The sequence below is a fragment of the Colossoma macropomum genome, unplaced genomic scaffold, assembly GCF_904425465.1.
Source record: "Colossoma macropomum unplaced genomic scaffold, Colossoma_macropomum, whole genome shotgun sequence".
NCBI classification, from domain to species: domain Eukaryota; kingdom Metazoa; phylum Chordata; class Actinopteri; order Characiformes; family Serrasalmidae; genus Colossoma; species Colossoma macropomum.
Genome location: NW_023494787.1, coordinates 12962472 through 12977888, shown reverse-complemented (window position 1 = coordinate 12977888; position 15417 = coordinate 12962472). Strand labels below are relative to the sequence as shown.

Below are 15417 nucleotides of genomic sequence, written 5' to 3'. Positions count from 1 at the left end.
TGTCTTTGCAATCAGTCTCTGTGTAGAGAAAAGAAGGACTTTTATTATATTTTTATTACACGGTGGTACAAGGTAATTATTAGCCAGGCCCTGAGATTGTTTGTTGAGAATATTGGGTGCGGTTTGATTTAAGATTATCTATATGTTTATGGAAATATTTTTGATTCTTAAAGCTTCTTTAGAAAATATTATAATTACAGAATCATTATAAAGCTCTGAGCTGATGTCGTGCCCAGCACGGCAGCGCCTCAGCCAATCGGAGGAGCCGTGTGCGTCACGTGATCGGTCCAACATGGCTTTCTGTACAGCAGCACAATAGCAGCATGAGGATATTCGTCTGTGGACCGTTTGATTCACCTTTTAGCTTCTTTATTTAAGGTGAGACCTGTTAAAAACAAATGATCAAGAGTTAAACCGTTTGACTTTCCGGGTATGTACTGAGTTAGGAAGTCGGCTTCCTATTCGCCAACTTCTTGTTCGAATTTTCCGTTCCACCTTAAATGGTGCTGCAGTTATATTCTGGCTGCTGCACCATTTAAGGTGGAACGGGAAAATTCAACAAGAAGCTGACTAATAAGAAGCCGGCTTCAGCTTGGTTAGTTCAGAAGTCTTTGCTGTTTGCTATTAGATCCATTTAGTTTGAGTTAAAGACTTTAAAACTTCATTAAGGAAGTTGAACCACCTTTGTTTATGATTCTACGAGCCCCGCTGGTGACGTCTCGTATAAATAAAAATAATGCGTGGCCACGCCTTATTAACGCGTTGGAACGAGATCCTAATGCGTGGCCACGACTTAGTAAGTCTTGGGACTTTACTAAGTCGTGGCTACGCATTATTTTTATTTACACAGGATGTCACCAGTGGGGCTCCGCATGATTCCTATGGAGCCCCGCTGGTGACATCCTGTATAAATAAAAATAATACGTGGCCACGACTTAGTAAGGCGTGGGAATGAGATGATTAAGTCGTGGCCACGACTTAGTAAACCGTGATCTTGTTCCCACACTTTACTACGGAGCTGCGCTGGTGACATCCTGTATAAATAAAAATAATGCGTGGCCACGCCTTATTAACACGTAGGAACGAGATAATAAGATAGTAAGACTTGCTAGTCAGTATTTACTGTATTATTATGAATTATTCACTATTGTGTAACTAATATGCAGGTTATGTATTTAAGAGAGTGAACTGAAGTGGGGGAGCACACAGGCCCTTGCAGTTTAAAGGGAAGTTCCACTGATTTCTTAATCTTTCTGCCTAATTCAGTGCTTTAGATGTCAACAGAGTCGTTCAGATTGGTTTGATATGAAGTGGTTCATTGTAGAGAAACTTACAGACTCAGATGTCTTTACAGCGGTGATGATAGGAACCAGGGGTTGACATGTCATATTTAAATGTAACCTCGTTGGCGTAGATGGCTGTAAAATGTTTTAGGCCTGAACTTTATCTCAGAACAATCACATAACAACATCTCAGGCATCAGGCAGCAAATGTATAACGCTGCTGTCAGAACAAAACCTTTTTCTCTGTTTTCAGTTTTTGAACATAATTTGAAAATACCTGTTGCCCTTTACATTGAATTTACATTACATTTACATTGAAATTTCATGATGAATGGTCCAAAAGAAATGTCTTAAAATTACTTTGAAAAAGGTCTGGTTCCATTGACTTACATTAAGGGTGAAGTAGGTTTTTTCCTTCTCCTGTAAAGTTACCATTTCGGAGCTGTTCTGTTCTGAAAGCAGCAATAACTATTTTGTCTGAAAGCTTCCTGTGGGGGAGCTTTTGGAGGCATTAAACTCCTTGGCCGACTGGTTCCTATCACCACCGCTGTGAACAATTCTGGCTTTGTAAATTCCTCTGAATGGAGCATTTCACACAAAACCACTCTGAATGAGTTTTTGTGTACAGTAATTGTTCAATTATGCAAAGTTTTTTAAACAAATCTGTGGAATTCCCTTTTAAGGGACTCCAGTTGTTGTGCATCTCCATAACAGATTCAGAACTGTTCCCTGTTCTTCAGTCCTGCAGACACACACTGCATATCTAACAGCATCTAGACAGCCATTCTAATTAGCAAACTCAGCTACTTTAAGGTGCGGCAATTGCTGACACAGGTGTTCAGTTGCACACACAGCTAGTATAACCTCCACAGAAAAGCACTGTAAATAGAATGGGTTGCTCTGGAGCAGCTGCCCATGAGGATAAGATCGGCATGTCAGTGTGCTGGCTAAGAGGCTGTAAAGCCCCCCATCGTTGGGCTGTGGAGCAGTTGAACTGTGTTCTCTGGAGTGATGGAGCTCCAGCCGATATCTTTGGGATGAGTTGGAGTTTCAAAGCTAATCATCCAACATCAGTACCTGACCTCACTAATGCTTTTGTGACTGACTGCAATCAGATCCTCACAGCAATGTTCAACATCTAGTGTAAAGCCTTCCCATATAAGTTGAGGCTGTTACTGCAATTATGGAGGACAGACCCCCAATTAATATGCTTGATTTCTGAGGAAGCTAGTGAGCAGGTGTCTGCAGGAGATTCAGTGTAGCTACTGCTACAGCTTGTTTTCTAGCCCTCTGTGAGTTTCATTACTATGAAGCTGGAGCTGTTGATTGATAAGTGAGCCCTGTTTATTACAGCTTTTGTGCCTTTTGCAGTGCTGCCCCTGAACTGTTTGCATCTGAAGATGAAGCTCCGAGTACAACTGCAGTGCAAGAACCTCCATGAATACCTGAGAGAACTGAGCCCTGAGATCCTCGACAGACTCTACAACCACCCAGCAACATGCCTGGCTGTTTACAGGTGCACTTTCAACAGTGTATACAAATAATCTTGTACTTTTTCATGACCTAAGGTTAGTGCTGTTGTATGGGAGTTGTCCTTGACTACCTTGGCTTAATTTTGTCATTCAGCATATTTTTCCTAAATTCCTTAAGTATGACGGAGGAAGTCGCAAAGATAAACATAAAAATACAGAAGAGATATTGTATCATGTTTTCTATTATGTCCATCATTAAGCGTGAAACAAATTTTCCTGCCCAACAAAGCACATCAGAATTTTCTGCTACTTATATTTCTATGCAAAGCTTCACTAAAATGTGATTTGTGGTAATCTGCACTGCAGGATGGCTGCACAGTAGACTGTGATGTGAGGCAGTCTGTTCAGTGTTCATGAATTCATAGTTTTCGCTTTAGCTTTATCTTCACATTTCAAGCTCTTATGTGTTACACAGCATGTTATCATTTGGGCTGTTCTTTGTTATATTTTGCCATTCACCCTTTAAAATGAAAGTGCACCAGTATGCTGATCAAACTCCTCGTTCACAGACGCAGGTTAAGGTTTTCTGCCGTTCCTTTTTCTACCTCAGTGTATTTTAAATTGTCACACATGACTTGTAACTCTCCCAAATGGTCAAGCCATGTACCTCTGGAACAACGTCAGTAGATGCAGATGTACACAATAATCAGACAACTGATTCTAAGAATGTGTTGCTGCATTGAAATGAGTGTTTTTACTGTTTCCCAACATTTGTTCTATATCTGGTTCTGTTTTCATGCACAAAAACGATGATGTTAGGTTAATGATACTTGTCCAATCGAAGAAATCAGAGTATGCTGTTTACATGACCACTCTAATGACCAAATACCTGCTGGATAAGGTATTATTGGTATGCATGTAAACACACTCATTACAGATGTAACTATTCATTGAAGTCAGGTGGCGTTGTGTATTAAATCCATATTTTTCATTTCTCTACAGGGAGCTCCCATCACTGGCCAAGAATTATGTTATGCGCATGCTGTTCCTGGATCACGCTCTGCCGCAGGCAGCCGTGGCTTTATGGGTCAAAAAGGACAGCCAGAAGTGAGTCGTTGTACATGTTGTACGCTGTCCTTCAAAACTTTTATTTTATGTACAATAATAACTAACGAAAATGTAGATGTAAGTCTTATAAACTAGACACTAAAATAATGTCTAATCATTCAAAAGATTTGAATAGTTTTTTCAATAGAATAAAACCAGTTTTGTTGCAGATACATGCATAAAATGGTTCTAATGTGATGATAACATTCTGTAAGTTTCAAACAATTTGTGGGAAACTGTAAAAATGAAGAAATGTTTAATGATGAATGAAGCTGTAAATGATTCCCTAAGAACTTTAAACTTAGTACAGCTTTGAGAATGAAGTTCTGATGAAATTGAAATACAGATAAAATATGGAAGCAAATCTCACTGACTTCGCTGATCAAACAGCTACTTATAGTACATTTTATCAAAACAATTTAGCTAGATAATTACAGTTTATTATTTAAAAACATTGAATAGTGTTTTGCTGTCATAACTAGTTGTTCCAGAATACTTGAATCATGAATAAACCCTCAGTTTGTTTTGCTGTCTAGTTGATAACATTTCAGTCTAAACTGTGTAAGTTATTAATAATGACTATTGCTAATAAGACAAGTGATTCCAAACTTTTAAATGCCAATGTATGATGTACATTATATACTGTAATTATCTATTTAATTTTTTTTCATGTTGTCTATTTCAATATTTGGCCCATATTTCAAATATAAGGCGTTCTGGATATTAATTTTATTAAAAACTACTCACTCTTGATGTTTTACAGCTTTCCCAGTCGTTAGGGAACTACAGCTCTGTTCATCATTCTGGACATTGTATACATGTATTTTGAACCACTTTGGTTTTATGTTGTTGAAAACACTGAATCCAAACTTCAGTAGTGTATGTAGTAAATGTTAATCAAAATGTGAGATCAAAGCTTTTTCATCTGTGTTCATGATGTACACAATTCATCCTCTGGCTCTTTCTCAGGGATCATGACCAGTGTGTGTCTGTGCTGACCGGACTCAGACTGTGGCATAACCAGCAGCTTCAGGGGGGCCTGCAGGGCATCGTTCTGAACCCTGTGTTCAAAGACAACCTGAGGATAGCACTGCTCGGCGGGTGAGGGTTGAATCCTAAAGGCATATATCATTCACTAACACAGAGAACGAGTGAATAAGCGCGAGCACCTGAGCCGACAGGGAAAGAGCTCATTGCTCCACCTGCCTGTCTCCTCCTGCACCCAGGAGGCAGGGCTCGGGACTCGTGCACCTTCCGCCACTCACTCGCGGTGTTCCTCTCCTCGCCTTCCTCGCCAGGCTTCGTCCCTGCTCAGTGTTTGGGCCCCGCCTTCCTGCAGGCTCTCATGTCCATCACTGGGGCCCGGGGGACGGGCGCATGCCACATCCATGTTTAGATAACAGTGTTTCATACAATGTCAAAACCCACATGATCGGGTCTATTAGACATTACTATACAACTCAATGCAGTTTGAAGCAGGTGTGATTATTGAGGCTTACAGTTTATTAGCCTCGTCGCTCCAATGCTAAACTAAAACTTCAAGCTAAACTCCAAACTTCAGACACGAAACATGTCCTGCCTGATTGATTACACTAAGGGTAATGAGGGAAAGTGTGAATTAGATTTTTCACTGAAGACCTTGTTCTTTTCTCTCTCTGTCGTCCACCCTTCCTTGTCCGGTAGTGGCAAGGCGTGGGCAGATGAGGGCAGTAGCCTTGGCCCTGATCGGCATGCGCGGGATGTGGAGAGCCTGGATCGTTATGCTATGGAGCGCTGGGAAGTGATCCTGCACTTCATGGTGGGCTCCCCCAGCGCAGCGGTCAGCCAGGACCTGGCCCAGCTCCTCATTCAGGCTGGCCTCATGAAAAGGTACTGCATTTCACTTTGCTTTCTACAAGGCAGAAGGATCATGTGCTCCCATTTTGTGTAAAATTAATCCCATTTTGTGTAATCAGTCATAATTAGTCCAGTGAGAGCAACAGTGTCTGCATATACAAAAAATGACTATATATGTATATAATGATGACATGATCGTAGCCAGTCGCTCTCACTTATACGGGTTGTGTATTCTTGTTGCAGTGGAGGCTCTTGAGGAGAACTGAAGCTCTAAACTATCAACGTTTACAGAATTTACAAGACTTAAATAGATATAAGTAACACTTCATAAATGTGGTAAATAAATGTGTGCTTGAATGCAGGGGATTATTTTCTGTAATCTGGGTTAGTGAGTGTAGTCTCTTTAAGATTAAAACATGTTCATGAATAATATGCACAGGTATGTGTATGTATGTATTGTTTCAGAGTTCATGGCAGAATAATAACACTAGTGTAACTAAGTGCTTTCCTGTGCTGTGCTCCTTCCTCTATTCTGTCAGTGAGGCAGGTGAAGCTCCGTGTATCACTTCAGCCGGGTTTCAGTTCCTCCTGCTGGACACGGCCTCTCAGCTGTGGTACATCACTCTGCAGTACCTCAAAACAGTGCAGGTTCGTCTTCCAGAGATCTTGGTTGTATCTGTACAGTGAACCATACTGTGGCAAGAAATAAAAGCAAGTGTCTCCCTTTTTCTGAATGCTGTTAAAAGTAGTTGTTGTTTTTGAATGTCCATAAAGGGTGACTCTAAGAACATTTATTTATTTATTTAGTTTAAGTCTTATAAAACTTTGAAATGTTACCATTCACTTCCTAGTCCATACAGCCTACACACACACACATTATGGCTACGTTCACATTACAAGCCTCATTGCTCGAATATGCTCAAATCCGAGCTCTCTGACACGATGGTTCACACACGTTTAGGTAATTGATTCAAATCTGTCATTAATGTGAACGAACCGGCGTCCTGAAATGACCCGCATGCACACATCCTACTCGGTAACGTCACGTGAATGAACCACGTGCATCATCAGCAAACAAACTAACGGTCAGAACGAGCTTCACTGAGAAGATAATTAACTCTGATCAGCTCTCAGCTTCATTATTAGAGCGAGACGAAGGTAAAAAAGGTGAGATGAGCTTCTTTTCCATTGTTTACAGGCTTTAACTTCTGTTCGGCGCTGCTGCCATGGTAACGCTGAATGATGGCGCACGCACAGTGGGGAAAAAAAGCATGTGAATTCCGATCTCACATTAAGGTTGCACGGCCACGAATCAGATACGGATCAGATTTGTGTGTCCACACAGCTCTGAAAACATCAGATCTGAGTCACATTAGGGCAAAAAAATTGTGGCACTTCAACCTGGTACTGTGAACGTAGCCTATCTAAGCCGCTTATCCTTCTGGGTCGTGGGGGGGGTGCTGGGGCCGATCCCAGAGGTCATTGGGCAGAAGGCAGGAAACACCCTGGACAGGTCGCCAGTCCATCGCCGGGCCATACAGTCTACATTTAATATAAACTAAGCTGTAAAATCATCCCATTTTGTGGTGTCCCATCAATTATTAGCACATATTATGTTCATGGTTGTGAACATGACAGCCTTCACTGTTTAACCCACACATTAAAGTGATGCTGAAGGTTGTTTAAAAGGCCCAGATTCTACATTTTTCTTGTATTTTGCTTTATTTCCCCTCATGTGGTTTCATGTACCAAAAACAGTCCTAATCTATTAAATGATAATTTTCCAACCTCTATTTTGCTTTAGACTGTATTTCTTACTCTGATGTATGTAACAGAGCTCTGTTCTGATTTCCCTTGTATTGTGCCTCATGTAGAAAGCAGTCCGGGCTGAAACACTCCTTATAACTTCTGCGTGAATGGGCAGGACTAAACTGTTACAGGCTTAATAGATATATGTAAATATACTGGTTTTTGTGAAATCATAAAAACAATGAACTTAAAGCAGGTTGTTTTTGCAGCTTAATTTTCCATAGATGTACTGTAGGGCTGTGGAGTGAACGGTACATTTTGAAACTTCATTAATATCTTTTATTTGAAAAAAGTGAGAGAGATTCAGTTTTCTTAGATCTGACCGTTTAAGAGTAACAGTCTGTTTCTCGCCCACTTTACTCCTCCAGTCTAGAGGGATGGACCTCGTGGAGATTCTTTCCTTCCTGTTCCAGCTGAGTTTCTCCACTCTTGGCAGGGTTAGTACAGCACTGTTTTTCATTTCAGGTATCTTTTATTTTTCAAGCACATTCTTGGGTAAAAGCTAGCACTGACTATGTGGACGGGGCTGATCAGCAGTGCAGCAGCAGCCACATCTTAATGTGCTAATTAGACAACAACATCCTTCATTGTGTCTGTGGCTCACATAAAGGAAGCACTTCTGTAGTTGTTGACTTCTCTTTGCTTTTGCCGTACTACAGGACTATTCTGTCGAGGGCATGAGCGAGTCTTTGCAGACGTTTCTCCAGCACCTGCGGGAGTTTGGCCTGGTTTTTCAGAGAAAGGTTGGTTGTAAAGAAAAGCAACTGAAATCTGTTTTCCTGCCGTATAACACTTGTACAGTACTTCATACATTTGCATCCAGAACAGACTGTATTCACTGTTCTTGCAGAAGAAATGCTGAGAAATCTTTTCCGAGCGCTGATAGAAAAGTTGCTCTATACAGTGAAAAACTACCTTACATTTTTCTTGCACATTCTCCTACTTTTGCAGAGGAAGTCGCGGAGGTATTACCCTACAAGACTGGCTATAACTTTAGCTGCAGGTGTGACTGCCAACCCTTCATCATCATCCTCCTCCACTGCTATGAGCGCTACACCTGGAACAGGAGAATCTGGCTTTATTGTGGTGGAAACCAACTATCGTGTATATGCTTACACAAGTACGTGTTTTTGGGAATTTTTAAAGGCATCAGCTTTTGTCTCCTGGTTTTGACTTGAAACCATCCTATCTATACTGAAAAAGTGATGTATTGAATGAAAGAGGAGTTCTACCTTTTAAAAATCTGCATAATTAAGTCTTTGAGATGTAAACGGAGTCATTCAAAGTGGTTTGATGTGAAATCATTCATTCTACACTCTTAAAAACGATGGTTCTTTAGTGAAGAAAATGGTTCTATATAGAACCATGAACACTCAAAGTACCCTTTGCATCTTTAAAGCGTTCTTTGCATCATGAAAGGGTTCTTCAGATTGCTGTAGATGGTTCTGTATAGCACCTTTTTGAAAAACCTTTTTGGTGCTCTATAGAACCCTTTTCAAAAAGGTGCTATATAGAACCATCTGCAGCACGTTCTTCATCAATCTGAAGAACCCTTTTATAATACAGATAACTCTTTGATCATGCAAAGCATTCTTTGAGTGTTCATGGTTCTATATAGAAGCATTTTCTTTACTGAAGAACTCTTGAAGAACCATCGTTTTTAAGTGTGTAGAGAAACTTGCTGACTCACAGTGTCTATATTTCAGTGACTGAATTATGCAGAGATGTTTGAAAAATTGGTGGATTTCCCCTTTAAGTCAGTTTGCGTAGTTCCTTACTGTGCACACATGAAAGTAAGTAAACAATGTATAAGATCACACAGTAACAGCTGACTGCTCAGTTGTAATACATTTCAAACAAATAAAATATTGAGTGCACCCAATAATCCGATCTTATATTTTGTAAAATATAGATGTTTTAATAATTATCTTTAGCCTACAGATGATAAAAAAAAAAAAGAAAAGTTGGGGAAAAAAACATCATTTACCAATTTTTCTTCAGATCATACTATGTTTCAAATTGGAAAATGTTACAAAAAAATCAGTTTAAAATCAGTTAAATCATTCAGGTTTATTTTTAATTATCCAACCAATGATGCTTCATTGTTTATATATCCAAAAAGATGAAAACATTACGTTTTAGTCATTTTAATTTTTTCAAGCTGGGTCATGTTCGTGAGAATAATCCACATAGCAGTATAGCTGCAGTATGGAATGTAGTCATTATCTATATATTTGTCTGTATTGTGGCCCTGAGCCTTTTTTAATTTCTTATCCTGGTGTGAGGTAAATGTAAGTGTTGAAATGAAGAAAGATAACTGCTCATTAGTGTGGAGCAGATTGAAAAGTGCTGATTTTTTTGTCTCTTTCAGGCTCAGAACTGCAGATTGCTCTGGTTGCTCTCTTCAGCGAGATGCTCTATCGCTTTCCTAACGTGGTTGTGGCCCAAATCACCAGGGAGTCTGTGCAGCAGGCTATCGCTAATGGCATCACTGCACAGCAGGTACAAGAAACTGAACACGACACTCCAGTTGATCCATAGAACACATACAGAGTTTGTAGAACCAATTGACTTTACTTATATTTACTTATCTTTAACTTACATTTCACAGGCTGCAGTTCTTATAAGGGAGCTTTGAGGTTCTAGACATGACATGCTTTTGCTCTAATCAGTAACAGGGAATTTGACCAATTTTTAAAACTTTCTACAAAATCAAATTGTTAAAGAAAGTTTGTAAGAGTGGTTTGACATGAAGTGTACCAGTTTAGAGTAACGTACCAACTCGGAACCAGACATCTGAAGCCCATAAAAGCTTTTTTCATAAAAATGTTAATGAACATGCTGCGTGATGCCTGAAATATCAATTTATGATAGTTCTGAGATAATATTTTGGCCTAAAACGTGTACTTGTAGGGCGTTGTAAGGCAGCATAGATCCTAAAAAAAAAAAATAAAAATATCTGATTCATCACTATTTTACCATCATCAACATTACATATAAAACTCAGAAGACACCTGTAGGTTCACTGGTGGTTTTGGATCGTAAATAAAATGGTCATAATTGTGTTATATTTCACTCTGCGTCACTATTATATACAATCAAATTTAGAAAGTAAGTAAGTACTTACTTACTTACTTACTTACTTACAATCAAATTTAAATGTAAATGTAAAAACAAATGAACTAAGAACATCTGGGAATAAAAGAGATCATAAAATACTATGATAGTGATCCAGCTATAGTACAAAATAGTTAGAAATATTCTCAAATTGATGTTAAAAAGTCTCATGCATGTCACCTGATTTTCACACCACACTGCTCTTAATGACTTTGTTTACATCTTAACCTTTGAACTATTCAGAAATGTTGAAACATTAGTGGAATTCTCCTTTAACTAAAACGTGTGATATCAGAAACTGGAAAAGATAAGCTGTACCGTGTTCATTTCCTTTTATTCCCTATGATCTGTAGATCATCCACTTTCTGAGGACAAGAGCACATCCAGTGATGCTCAAACAGGTAGCTACAGAGTCTCTTCATTCACTTCTTACAAGTTTAATCTTATCTGCCTGAAGAAAGAAAGCCCAGGCACTTTTTCCTCCTTTTAGTGAAATAAAAAAAACATATATATTCTCTTTGATTTGCTGTCTTTGTCAGACTCCGGTTCTTCCCCCGACTATCACGGACCAGATCAGACTGTGGGAGCTTGAAAGAGATCGGCTACAGTTTACAGAAGGTAAGAGAGTTACTTTCAGACTCGTTGCCAAATCAAGTGTGAAACCTACTTTACACATGCCAAGCAGGCTGGCTGACAACTCCATGATTGCCATGATAATATGATCTGATGACTATCACTACGGGGGGAGGACGGAACTACAATGTGAGATAATGGTGCCCTTCTTTGAACAAAATATGATGTAAAATATGATGTAGTGACTCATATCTGAGAGTAGAAGGCATATAAAGAACGCAGTATAAAGAATTCTTCATACAAAAAAGTATAATACATCGCAAACCTCAGGATAACTAATGACACAGACAAAGCTTTGATGGTAAATTGATTTAAATCATGTAAGACTTCAAATTTCAAGCTCCAAACTGCAACTGCTAAACCACCCTTTGTAACACTGAGCCATCCGGCATGAAGAAATAAAGCTCAGGACACAAATCTGGAACCCTAGCATTTAAAATGCACCGTGTGCCTTCGGTTAGTTACCATGGAGATTTGAGAATCGAGGGAACATTCATTCAGGTCTGTGAGAATGATACAGCTGTCAACAGAACATGTATATCTGAACTATAGCGTACTCCAGAGCAGCCTTTAAAGAAATAGGCTGGCACAAAAGTCTGATTTATGCAATTTCTCCCTTACGCTGAATGCAGGTGTTTGCTTTTCTTCTGTAGGTCTTGCATTGGAGCTACAAATGTAGCTAAAGTAATGGAAGCTGATGCACAACCATTTAGCATTGTGCAAACTGTGTGTCTAAGTCATCACACTGGCCTCAAACCATGTGGAGATGTTGGGTCATCTCAGACAGACTTGATACTGGTATCTTTAAAAATGAACTAAACTGCCATTTTCCTACCTCTTTTTATCTTTTTATTAATTAGAATTAATCTGATTTTGTTACTACGGCTTCTAATCTAGTATATGCAAATGAGCTCTGTTCTGATTGGTTGCCCTGTATTCAGCTTCATTCAAAAAGCAGTCTGGGCTGTAACGTCAGAGTGAATGGACGCAGCCAAACTGTAGGCTTGATAGGCAAATATATGCAAATATGCTGTTTTTAATGACATCACAAAGCCACTGAATTCAAAGCATGACTTAAACTGTGTATGTTGAAACTACCACATTTGAAAATATTGGGAAAGTTTTGGGCCCTTTAAGAGCATCTAAAAGCAGGCTCTCATGCCGAAAGCTAAAACTACTCAGCCCCTCTACTACCACAGGAAGAGCTACACAGCTAACGTTACCTCACACACTGTGAGTGGGAGCTATTTCAGGATGGATTTGTTACATGATTGGATCACGTTCTTTCTTTTTTCCCCTTTGACATCTGATCCAGTTTTTTCTGCTGATGTCGGCCTGATACCAATACCGGGTAATGGATCAGTGCAATCTCTAGACATATAGATTGTGTGCATCTACACCATGATGATCTAAGCTCTTGTGCTCCAGGTTTCAGCAACAGATTTGATATTCTCCATCATACAAAGCCAGAAATTTGCACTGTTTAATTTTTGCGTGACTGCTGTGAAGGAGGAGGGAACAGTCTAACAGCCTAACTGAAATGCACTGCACGTTTTCATGGTTATGAGTTATTACCAGAGATGTGATTTGAGTCAAATCAGACCCAGTACAAGACTGGCCTAACTTAGGGGTGCCTAATCTTTGTCTTGGGGGGCCGCAGTGCTTGTGGTGGGGCGTGGGCAGGTAGTTTTTAAAAGTATATTTTATTACATTACACTGTATTTTGTTAGTAAAATAATTCAAAAAGTACAGTTTTAAGGGGAAAGTAAGTGATGTTATAGACAATATGGCCAAAAGTAAGTGGACGCCCTCATTGTTGCGTTCAGGTGTTTCAGCCACACTCATTGCTGACCGGCGTATAAAAGCAAGCACACAACCATGCAATCTCCCTAGACAACATTGGCTGTAGAATGGCTTGTACTGAAAGGCTCAGTGACTTTAAACATGGCAGTGTCGTTGGCTGCCACCTTTAGCACAAGTCAGTTCATGAAATTTCTGCCCTGCTAGATCTGCCCCAGTCAACTGTGTGTTAATATTGTGAAATGGAAACATCTAGGAGCAACAACAGCTCAGCCACACAGCTGTAGGCCATGGAAACTCAGTGTGGGGATGCCCATCTTCTGTTGCATCACTCACTATGTGTGAGCGCTCCAAACAAAACTCTATCTGGTATTGGATCAGTGCTATCAATATTACTTCACTTTATTACTTAAACTCCGTATCAATGTCCATGGTTTTAGAATAGGATGTCCAACAAGCTCATAAAGGTGTGATAGTCAGGTGTCCACATACTTTTTGGCCATATAGTGAATATAGTCTAAAAACAAATTTGTTCTCTCTTTGGGTGGGGTGGAGTTAGTTATTTTGGAACCAAATCAAATGTCCTCAGGAGTCAATCTTGGCCTACAAGCTGCACTTTGGGCAGCCCTACTCTAACAGGCCCAATGCTGCTGAACTGACCGGATGTCTGATATATTCACTGAATAAATTGTTTGATCCTTATCTAAGGCCATCATTATTAGACTATTTTTAAGGTGAATATCTATTGAAAGTCTCGATTTTTATAAACATATGACCTTTGGAAGCACCAATTAAAACTAATGCTAAAAATGAATGCTATTATGATTGGATTACTTGTTGCAATAATTCCCCATGTAAAGTGGTAAATGCCATACTCCGCATGAGAAAGTAATTTGGTCAACTGCGAATTGAATATGTGCCTGGATGATTCTTCTCTGAGCCTGGAAATGAAGGTTGACTCATAAAAGCTCCTAAGTAGATTGAAGTCTCTGCTAGAATTCCTTTTCTTTCGCTCCTGAATGACACCCTGTGACCTTTGAATGTCAATGGCACTCAGGCGTAAGTGAGCGATAATAAGCATTTTCTCCGATGTGGCTTTCGTGGTGATGCTGAAGGTGTTGAAAGCTAACCCATTCTCCTCATCTTCTTCTGTTCACGCACTCTTTCCTCCACTCTTTGTTTTAGGAGTATTGTACAACCAGTTCCTGTCGCAGGCTGATTTTGAGGTTCTGCGGGACAGAGCTCAGGTTGGTGACTAAATTTATCCTTTCTTCCTTCCTGTGGATTTATCACTCTCTGCAGATGGTTTCTTCTCTCCATGACCTTCTGAAGCCTTTTAAATTCACCCTGTGGATCCCTGAATATTACTTCATACCCTTTTACTTGTTAAGTAAAGCACTGTATGCTGTAGCACAGTGAGTACGCCCTGCATGTTTATGCATGTTGACAGGCGACCCTTTGTTTCTCGACAGGGTTTGGGCGTGCTGGTGTGGCAGAATGCACCTCACAGGGTTATGGTGGTCACACCCCATGGACACAGCGAGGTTAAGAGGTTCTGGAAGAGACAGAAGAGTCACACATAGGACACAAAGGCCCTGTGCATACCTGTTATTAGTGTCTGTCTCAAGTGATCTGATCACAAGTGGACAGTGAGAAGTATATCCATTCACACCTGGCGTTTCTACATGTCTCGAATGAGTCTCCGGTGACCACTTGTGATCTGATTTCGTAACTGGAGGAAAGGTACCGCGGACATTTTCCTACAGTCTCTCGCTAAGTTTGCTATCAAACTAAAACATGTTGTCAGTCCCTTGTTCATGTATGAGTTGTTGCCAACATTTAGTTTGCTTGGATTGCTAATGCAACTGGAGTGGTGATGAATAAAGAAGCTACGCGGTTGCTGATGATTGGTTGGTCCCTTGTTGCTGATTGGGACACACCAGGATGCCTTAGCGTCTTCATTACAAATGCTATGCGTTTGTATGCGTTCCCACTTCCAAAGGTGGTTTGAGTGATCAGATCACAGTGCTTCATACTAGCACTTGCCTTGTCCACTTCCGATAAGATCACCCAAGGATATGTTAATGCCAGGTGTAAAGGGGGCCGAAGACTCTGGACAACAAAACTGATGCCGCAGTAGACTAAAGACATAATTGCCCAGATGCACATCTTTATGGAAGCCATAAAAAAGCTGTCTACATGCATTTGAGTCATTTTCATTTTCTCCAGGAGAGTATAAATGGACTATTTGCTTAAATTGCACCGCTGTTATAAAATGTGTGCTTTTGAAAAGTGGGATCAAGGGGGAAATAAACTAATGTTGAACCACTGGGACTTGTTGGTTAGTCCTTTTTCTGTGT

General features: G+C 40.0%; 1 protein-coding gene across 1 annotated transcript; it reads left to right on the top strand.

The window, feature by feature from the left end:
- Nucleotides 1-269: 269 nt before the first annotated feature.
- gtf2h4 (general transcription factor IIH, polypeptide 4) lies at nt 270-15386 on the top strand. The gene is made up of 14 exons (XM_036566177.1): nt 270-378; nt 2655-2799; nt 3758-3862; nt 4832-4963; nt 5546-5731; nt 6238-6346; nt 7876-7944; nt 8167-8250; nt 8459-8627; nt 9879-10009; nt 10978-11025; nt 11164-11242; nt 14243-14304; nt 14530-15386. The coding sequence occupies exons 2-14, from the start codon at nt 2684-2686 to the stop codon at nt 14638-14640; spliced, it is 1401 nt and encodes a 466-aa protein (XP_036422070.1). The 5' UTR covers nt 270-378; nt 2655-2683; the 3' UTR covers nt 14641-15386.
- The last annotated feature ends 31 nt before the right edge of the window (nt 15387-15417 follow it).

Excerpts from the sequence above, each read along its gene's own strand:
- gtf2h4 (XM_036566177.1), top strand. The coding sequence starts at position 2,684 with ATGAAGCTCCGAGTACAACTGCAGTGCAAGAACCTCCATGAATACCTG. Across the intron at positions 6,347-7,875 it reads AGTACCTCAAAACAGTGCAG|TCTAGAGGGATGGACCTCGT; the intron begins GTTCGTCTTCCA and ends TTACTCCTCCAG. Across the intron at positions 11,026-11,163 it reads ATCCAGTGATGCTCAAACAG|ACTCCGGTTCTTCCCCCGAC; the intron begins GTAGCTACAGAG and ends TGTCTTTGTCAG.